The following is a 9,366-nucleotide window of genomic DNA, read 5'->3' as shown; positions in this document are numbered from 1 at the left end:
ATTTGAATTTTTAATATAACTTAATTCGTTTATTAGATATAATCATTTAAAGTTTCAAATTTTTGAATTAATATACAGGTATAATACACAAGGGATTACAAATATAGGTAGCTAATTGGTTTTTTATTACATCGATATTAGCAGGTACACAGCATTGTTATTATCAATTGTAGTAAGGCACATTGTTATGAGTTTATATATACACTAACTGACAATACAGAAAGTATATCTATTGATAATCATAATTGATAATAAACAATCTATGACTGAGACAGCAATGTCATAAAAATCCAATTAGCTACCTGTATTTACAATCCCATGTGTATTATACATGTATATTAACTCAAAATTTTGAAACTTTAAATGTTTATATCTAATAAGCTAATAAAGTTATATTAAAAATTCAAAAGTCATTTACTATTAAATTAAAAACTCAAACATTTTATTAAATTAAAAATATGTGTTACCATTTAAAAAAACAAAGTTGAACCCCCTCCAAGGCATAAGGGATGAACTTAAAAAGTATTACATAGTTAAAAATTCAAGAATAATATGTAACTTAAGATAATAAAAAAAAAAAAATGTTAAAATTATTATTATTCTCAAGTAATTGAGTGGGTTATGATAAAAAAATCACCTGTATAAATAGTATTTCTTATGAAAAAATTGTATTGATCAATACGATTTCAATTGTCATAGTAGTGGTTAATAAATCAAAAGGTGTTATAATTATTTATATTTAACGACATACTAATTCAACTAGAATTATTAATAAATATGAAATTAATTTAATCTAATAAATCTATGGACTGATAATATGATTAATTTCAATTTTATAACTGAAAAAATAATTAAGACACAAATGTCAGTATAATCAAATTATGACAGTTAACATTTTTTTTCTAATTTATTAATTATACTTATAATATATAAGCTGAATGGTGCTTCTGGAATAAGTCAATAATTACTTCTAAAAATTAAACACTATGTAAGGTTTCAGCCAAACAGAGGGCCTACTAATTACCCACTGCCCAGGGGGAACACTGGACAGTGACCTAGTAGCCACGCCAAACAAGATAGTACTTGTCGACGGAGCTACTAGGTTTTGAGAAAAACAAATATTAATAAAAGAGAAAGGCCATGTATAACATAATAACATTTTTTCTTTTTAATTATTGAAAATTTTTTATAATTATTATTTTAAAATATATATATATATATAAAGGAAGAATAAATAAAAAAAGAAGCAAAAAGGAGGTGCTATATTAACAAGATTAATAATGGGTAGAAAAGGGGGGTTTCATGTTGTACTTGATGTTGGTTGAGTTGCGGAGTGATGGCCCACCACCGGCCATAGTTGCGCTTCACATCACCATCTCGACGTTTTGTTTAAAATAAAAAAACGGAGGACAAAAAAAATACAAAAACGTGGTTTTCATAGAAAAAATACAAACGGACTACTTGTCGCCTCGGCAGTATAGATGGTAAAAAAAAATGTTGTAGCGGCAGTTGTGTAGTGGCCGGTGATCGTGACGCTGGGTGGTGGTGTTGCCAACTTTGAACACGTTCATTGAGTGGACATAACAATATTGGTATAGGTGCATTGTGTACGGTCAGCTGATGATGACAGATAACGGACCGGTTGACAAGTGGAGGTTATCATATACAAAATTATGAAAATACTTTACACCTACTGCACACACATCTAATTTATAAGATTTAACTATATAAAAAAAACTTGTATAAATTCTGCAACATTACAATATATATATATATATATATGAACAAATTTTTATTTTTACTGACCAATACTGCCCGGGTGTAATGCGNCTTACCATAAAGTTGACAAAGAACACAATAAAAGAGGACAATCTAAAAACACTAAGTGTAAAGCCAAAATAAAAGTTGTGGTAAAGCTAGATTCTGTTTCAACTAGAAAAACTGATCCCTACATTTTAGTTAGTATATACAAACATAATGTATAAAATATAATAGACTTTTTTTAAATATTTTAATAATATTTGAAATTGATTGCTACACTAATTTCCATACTTTTAAATGTGACTTAGTATAATCCATTTAAGGAAACAATACACTTAAAGTTAAGTCAAAATTTAGACAGTTTTACATTTAGTTAGTGTTGAAAAAATACTTATAAATTTTGAAAATGATAAAAAGTAGTGAGAATATCATTTTTTTAAATGTAGTTGTATCATTATATTAACTATTTTATGTATGGATAGGAAAAATTATTAGGTGATATTACAATTTTTAATGAACACAATCACAACATAAATACAGCAGAGGCTTTAAAATGCTTAAATGCTTTTCCTAATTTCAGAGAAAATTTTGAAGAATATTTTAATGATGGAATGACTATAACTGAAGCTATTTGGTTTGTATGCATAATGTAATCCATAAAATAAAAATACAGAATTTAAAAATTATGTTATTAAGTAGTTTTAAAAATAAACACTTTTTTTAAAGTTTTAAATGCAACATTTTAAGGATTTTTGCTAATATTTCAAAAATAATTTCTATTATAGTTACCATGAGAGTGTTATGGCAATGAATAATCATTCCAATGAGGATTTTGCAAACGCTCGATTGAACCCAACATATAGAACTATACAGAATTGGCATGATAAATGGAGGATTTTAAATTTAGGTCCGCGTACTGGTCAAGGGGTTCATATGGTAAAATATGAACAACATATGAAATAATTACTTTTATAATATTTATATTACATTTAATACATTCTTTTTAATTATTATACAATGTTTAGTGTGGAGAGATCACATAAATAGAGGCCACCACACTAATAACTTTAGTGAAGTTTCAGTGAGAATTTTTTAGGAATATGTATTAAGTAGAGTTAAAGCATACAATGTTATTTCAATTATTGATTTTTGTTGTACCAATTTGGAACATTATTATAGAAAAAAATTTCTCGAGTTTTCAAATGATAGAAATGCAACTGCTCGTAAATTTTTTGAAAAAATTACAAAATTAACTGATTATGTGACCCAAGAAGATATTAAAGTGAATAATGAAGAATACTATGTACCAAGCCAAAAAAATAAACAGTTGATGTATTGTGTTATGCCATCTATAGATATTTGTTCGTGTACAGCTAGAATGTATGGAAAGTTTTGTAAACATCAAGGTATTGTATACAAGTTTTTTAATAAAGTTGGAGTTAATTTCCCTCCTGTTACAATAGAGGATAAACATTCAATTGCACCATTAGCATTAAGNTAAAGGATAAATATTCAATTGCACCATTAGCATTAAGAAATAAAACACCAAATAAATCATTTTATGAAGGTCTTTTACCATCAGAGGTTATTCATAAAAATGCATTGACAGTTGAAGAAGTTAAATTAAAACCAGTAAATGTAATAGAAAATACAGAAAACAATATTAATGAAAATAGCATCTTTGGCAATATGGTTGAAGAAAAAAGTACTATTTCAGAAAAGACTTGTTTGCCAATAATAGAAGAAATCAATCAAATTTTGTTGAATAATAATACTAAGTATGGAGGATCAATCAAAATTTACTGAAATTTAAAAATAGATTTAAAAAAATAAAATCAGAAGGGCAGTTTAACACATTTTTAGACAATGCTGGAGGAACCTCTTTACCTTTAAGACTAAGAGATAGTGCAACAATAAGAGTTAAGCCAACCACTATTTCTAGGAGGAAACCAGGCATAACAAAAGGAAGCAAACGTCTTTNGGAAACCAGGCATAACAAAAGGAAGCAAACGTCTTTTGGCAGGTGAGTATAATTTATAAATACCATTTGTCAATTAAACAAACATGTTACTTTTATTTTTAAGTAGACCAGCAATTTCAGAAAACAATCGCCCTAAGAAGAAACCAAGAAATATACTTCAAAACATAACTAACTGTACGCCTAATGCAAAATCGCACTAATTTATTTCTGTTATTACATTTTTTAAATAATATATTTATAAATAATTTATAAAATTAGTGTTTTCTAGATATTAATAATAATAGTTTACTGATATCAACTGTTATCATAAATAATGAGTAGCCAATCAGAGAGGCAAATTTATTGCTGGGTTACATTTCGTGTGCAGAATGTTAATATGCCCACCGGCCATAGTTGCGCTTCACATCACCATCTCGACGTTTTGTTTAAAATAAAAAAAAACGGAGGACAAAAAAAATACAACCTGGTTGACACCACAGTAGACGGCAGGTCGACTCGACGTTTATTTTAATAAAAAAAACGGAGGACAAAAAAAATACAAAAACGTGGTTTTCACAGAAAAAAAATAAACGGACTACTTGTCGCCTCGGCGGTATAGATGGAAAAAAAAAAAAATCATTTGAAGCGGCATTTGTGTAGTGGCCGGTGATCGTGACGCCGGGTGGTGGTGGTACCAACTTTGACAAATCCATTGGGGGGAAATACAACAATATGGGTATAGGTGCATTGTGTACGGTCAGCTGATGATGACAGATATCGGACCGGTTGACAAGTGGAGGTTATCATATCGTCGGTGCACAAGAATAGTGACACAACTCAAAAATTGGCATTTTCGAGATTATTATGAAAATGCATTGCAAAATACCCATATTTTCATATTCAAGAACGACATTTTTGATTTTTCCAAAAATCTCCACAAGATAGCTGTAGTGTCGTTATTCCCTTATCGCATAATCGCTAGTTGGTAATCTTGAAAAGCGACACAAATCTAGTTGTGTTCTGTCCGCCAAATTGACATCATCATTTATTTTCAAATACAACGACACAAATCTAAATGTGACACTTTTTATAAAATTATCAACAATCGTTACTTTGAACAGTGACACAATTCAAAATAGGTCACTATTGTTGAACAAGTAAGAGAAATTTTTATAATAATTGCATTACTATTATAAACTTATTCAGACTTGTGACACTTTTCTTGAAATAATATCAGTTATAATTGGAGTTCTGTCTGTAAACAAGTTTATTTTTTGTGCTTTATAATATTATTAGGTATATTAAATATTCATAATATAATATTATGATATTATTACATTTATAATTTCTTTTTAATTTTATCATCTGAATGAACTTAGTATTAATTATAAATAGATCAAGTTAAAAAACATGACATCTGCTGGAAGGTTGAGATTACTTATGAAGTTGGTGAAGGTTAAACAAGATGAACCCAATCTGACTACTGATGTAGTTGATAAAACTACTTTGTACGAAGTAAAAAATGACGAAAAGTCTCAATTATTGCCTATAGGTAAATATCATAAACCTAAAATAGAAGGGTTTGAGGGGAAAATGACATTTTCCCCTCAAACCACCCCTAAAATGACCACCGTTAATATTTTAGTGTTACATATCGTTTTGTATTAAAATTTTGCAAGGAATTCCATAGTACCGTTTTTTTTAATTTTGAGTGTTTTTCACGAGGGAAAAATGGAAATCCCAAAAATAGTAATATCACGTGTTAATTAAATGGGAAAATTCAATCTTGATTCGTGGGCTGAAAAATAAAACAATCGTTTTGAAATTTGGAGGGATTATTTTACTCAATAAAATGAACGATCTGAGCCCCTAGGAGCCAAGGTGACATGTAAACTCTGGTTTTGAAGCGGTCTAATATTTATGGACATGAATAATTTTTAAATTTTTTTTTTCGTAGCATTCGTTATCATGATAATAATTATTATTAATTGTTTATTTATTTTGAATTAGCTGACCCTGTGCACTTCATTTCCTGTTTAAAATGCCAATCCTGAGTAATTTTTTATTTGATACTCGGTTTAACGGTGTTCAAATCTTGGTCATTTTTATTTTCATTTAGTAATTAGTCATTTAAATCTTGAATAAAAAAAAATATATACCTATTTAATATAAATCGCATTGTAATTTTTATCATTAAAAAGATGTAGGAATTTATTTTAATTTTGTTTAAAGGGCGCGCGGGCATCGGAAAATTTTAAAATTAATTTTTTTTTTATTCTACAAAAGAGTGTGGCCTGCGGGCGCCAGGGAACCCCTGCTCATTTTTTTTTTAGTTTCTAATTTCTGTATTTTCTGTATTTTTTTTTATTATTAGAAAATGCATTTGTCAACCCTACATCTTCTGACGAGTTCATTACTTTAGAAAATGTACCACCTTCATATTTTGAACAGAATCACGAAGATAATGCCGTATTAGAGTACAATGAAATAACCATTATTGAAGAGGCAGATACGCCATCAACACAGGCTATCAACAACATAGAAGGCAGCCTAAGTGATTGCGTAATGTCTGAAAATGAATCTGAAGAATATAACTATACAGATGACAGTGATTTAGATCCAGACTATGATGGCGGTGAGAATTCCAGTTCATCGTCGACGTCAAGTGATGAAGTTCCCGACGAAGAGGCACACTGTGAAGAGAAATCCAGTTCATTGTCGACGTCACGTGATGAAGTTCCCGACGAAGAGACACACTGTGAAGTTGAAGAAAGAAGAGGGAAAAAACGAAAGGCCAAACCAGAGCTGTGGACTAAATCAATTAGGAAAGCATGCAGAAACCATGGGAAAAAATACACGTATCTCAATTCTAAAAAAGAAATCAAGGTTGTTGAAGATAAAGTAATGGGGCCACCATGCAAAGACAGCTGCACCCTTAATTGCAAAACAAAAATCACCGAAGACCAACGATTAACCATTTTTACTGATTATTGGGCACTAGGCGATTTACAGAGACAACGTAACTTTCTGTTATTAAGTATGGAGTCAGTTGAGCCGAAGTATAGGTATGTTCGGGAGAACAACCATAGACAGAGAAACAGTGCATTTTATTTTTCTGTTGATGGTCAGAGGATAAGAGTGTGCAAGACATTTTTTAAAGCAACACTTTCCATATCTGACAGGCCAATTAGAACAGTGTTAAACAAAAGCAATGATAAGACCATCGGCATGATTGATATTGAAAAACGAGGAAAACATGGCAAGCACAAAAAAATTGATGAAAGCATTAAAGAAGCAGTTCGTCGTCACATACAATCCATTCCTAGGATGGAAAGCCACTACTGCCGAAAAGATTCCGTTAGAGAATATTATATTGAAGGGGACAAGAATCTAGCAGACTTACATAGGGACTACCGTGAACAAAATGAGGAGCCACATGCTAACTATCTTATGTATTCAAAAATTTTCAATACGGAATTTAATATCGGATTTCACCGCCCAAAAAAAGATCAATGCGAAGACTGCATAATGTATCAAAATGCTCCCGAAGAGGAAAAAAATACACTGAAAGATAAATACGATCGACATCTGGTAGAAAAGGAATTATCTCGTGAAGAAAAAAAAGTTGATAAAAATAGCGAAAATAAAAATTTGATTGTGGCAGTTTATGACTTGGAGGCAGTTCTTCAATGTCCTCGAGGAGAGGCATCCGGTTTCTACTATGTATCCAAAATTAATGTATTTAATTTTACACTGTACGAACTGAAATCAAAAAATCCTGATGTTTTTTGCTACTTATGGGATGAGACACAAGCAAAACGCGGAGCTAATGAGATTGGAACCTGCGTCCTAAAATACATCGAATCATTGAAGGACAGAGAATCGGTCCAGCATGGTGAGAAGTTAGACATTATATTTTACAGTGACAACTGTTGTGGCCAGCAAAAAAATCGATTTATGTTGTCTATGTACCGCTATGCTGTTGGAAAATACTCGTATATAAATTCCATAACACACAAGTTTTTGGTCAAAGGACATAGTCAAAATGAGGGGGACTGTGTCCATTCGGTAATTGAACGTACTGTCAAAAAAAGTTTAAAAACAGGCCCAATTTGCATACCAGCGCAATACATTACGTTAATTCGTGGTGCAAAAAAAACTGGAAGGCCTTACCAGGTCAATGAAATGAGTTACGACTCCTTCTTTGATTTGAAAAATTTGGCTGAACAATCTTTAATCGGAACCAATCTGAAGGATTCAAATGGCGACATCGTTAAAATAACAAGTGTGTGTATGTTTCGTTTTGAAAAGGAAAATCCCCAAAAATTTTTTTTTAAAACATCTTATTCGGAAAAGGAATTTTGTGAGATCCATTTGAAAGAAAGACGATCAAAAAACACAAGTACTATCTGCAATGAATTAAAACAACTATATACTATTAAAATAGGGGCAGCAGCTAAAAAACCAGGTCTACTGAAGCTACTAGAGAAAAATGTAATACCAAAATCATTTGCATTTTTTTATGAAAATTTGTAATTTTTAAATAATATTAAGACTTAATAATTATAATAATTTTAATTTATGACGTTCCTAAAGTATAGAACAAATACAAGGCTGTTATTTTTATGTTTTAATTACTTAATTTATATAATACTTACGAAGTTCCTAAGTATAGAACAAGACTAATTATTTTTTTATTATTTTATTTCTAGTGAGTTTTATGAATATTTTAAATGTATAATATAAAAATGTTATATTTTGTATTTTATAATTTTATAGATCATTTAATGATCTAAGTTAAATACCAAAGCAAGGTTGTGTATCTTATATTATATGTTATTTCCGTTGTACAATAAAGGGTTGTTTTTGTATGAATTTATTAATGGCATTGTTATTAATATTATTCCTATTATTATGATAAAATATCATTAGGTGGTGATATAATATTTTCAGGAAAATCGTCATAACTCAAAAGAGGGATGAAATAGAACAATTTTGAGGTTTATTCTAAGTTTTATCAAAACTAACATGTTATTGTTAGGATGAGAGGTAAATAGTTTAATTGATTCCAAAAAAATTTTTTTAAATTTTAACGATCCTTAATCGTGGTTTGCTATACAAGAAACGGTAAATTTTAAAACCGCTGTACTGAAAAATCTACTTTTTTGAGTTGTGTCACTATTCTTGTGCACCGACGATATACAAAATTATTANTCACTATTCTTGTGCACCGACGATATACAAAATTATTAAAAATACTTTACACCTACTGCACACATATCTAATTGATAAGATTAATATAAAAAAAAACTTGTATAAATTCTGCAACATTACAACTATCTACATATAATTAAGGAAATGGAAGTTAATGTTGCTATTGTAATTCCCACCAATATCTTATAGTTCTCCAATATCTCTTCCCACGATCCCCGTGGATCACTCCACGGTATCCCCGTTTATTCAATCGTAACGTAATGTACTTTTTCAAGTAATGCATACGGTAGATAAAGCGTCCATTAAAACGAAGTTGAGACATTTTTAAGATTAAACAAGACAATGCACGATTCTAAATTTAAATCCGGATCATACTCGAGAGAATCGGTAATGTTCAGTTCCCATGCACGTGTACAATTTAATTTGTACAA

The 9,366-nt window shown here is 30.0% G+C and overlaps 2 protein-coding genes and 1 pseudogene across 4 annotated transcripts; all 3 read left to right on the top strand.

The window, feature by feature from the left end:
- Nucleotides 1-1,826: 1,826 nt before the first annotated feature.
- Nucleotides 1,827-2,734, top strand: LOC126898340 (uncharacterized; the record flags this gene model as incomplete). Its single annotated transcript, XM_050672280.1, has 3 exons — nt 1,827-1,958; nt 2,244-2,395; nt 2,547-2,734. Coding segments are annotated over 3 exons (462 nt in total), but the record flags the coding sequence as incomplete, so codon positions are not given.
- On the top strand, nt 2,732-3,942 carry LOC126898339 (uncharacterized; annotated as a pseudogene).
- A 475-nt stretch (nt 3,943-4,417) lies between these two features.
- On the top strand, nt 4,418-8,667 carry LOC126899135 (uncharacterized). 3 transcript variants are annotated; one of them, XM_050673697.1, is made up of 3 exons: nt 4,418-4,878; nt 5,117-5,273; nt 6,096-8,667. In XM_050673697.1, exons 2-3 carry the CDS (start codon nt 5,132-5,134, stop codon nt 8,255-8,257), a joined length of 2,304 nt encoding a protein of 767 aa, XP_050529654.1. In that variant the 5' UTR covers nt 4,418-4,878; nt 5,117-5,131; the 3' UTR covers nt 8,258-8,667. The 3 variants fall into 3 exon arrangements, with proteins under 3 accessions (XP_050529654.1, XP_050529656.1, XP_050529655.1); XM_050673699.1 differs by lacking the exon at nt 5,117-5,273; XM_050673698.1 differs by lacking the exon at nt 4,418-4,878 and having other exon boundaries at nt 5,093-5,273.
- The last annotated feature ends 699 nt before the right edge of the window (nt 8,668-9,366 follow it).

The sequence above is a fragment of the Daktulosphaira vitifoliae genome, unplaced genomic scaffold (assembly GCF_025091365.1).
Source record: "Daktulosphaira vitifoliae isolate Bord-2020 unplaced genomic scaffold, ASM2509136v1 Scaffold_2, whole genome shotgun sequence".
NCBI lineage: Eukaryota > Metazoa > Arthropoda > Insecta > Hemiptera > Phylloxeridae > Daktulosphaira > Daktulosphaira vitifoliae.
Note: the sequence above shows the minus strand (reverse complement) of the source record. Positions and strands in the feature narration are given on the sequence as shown.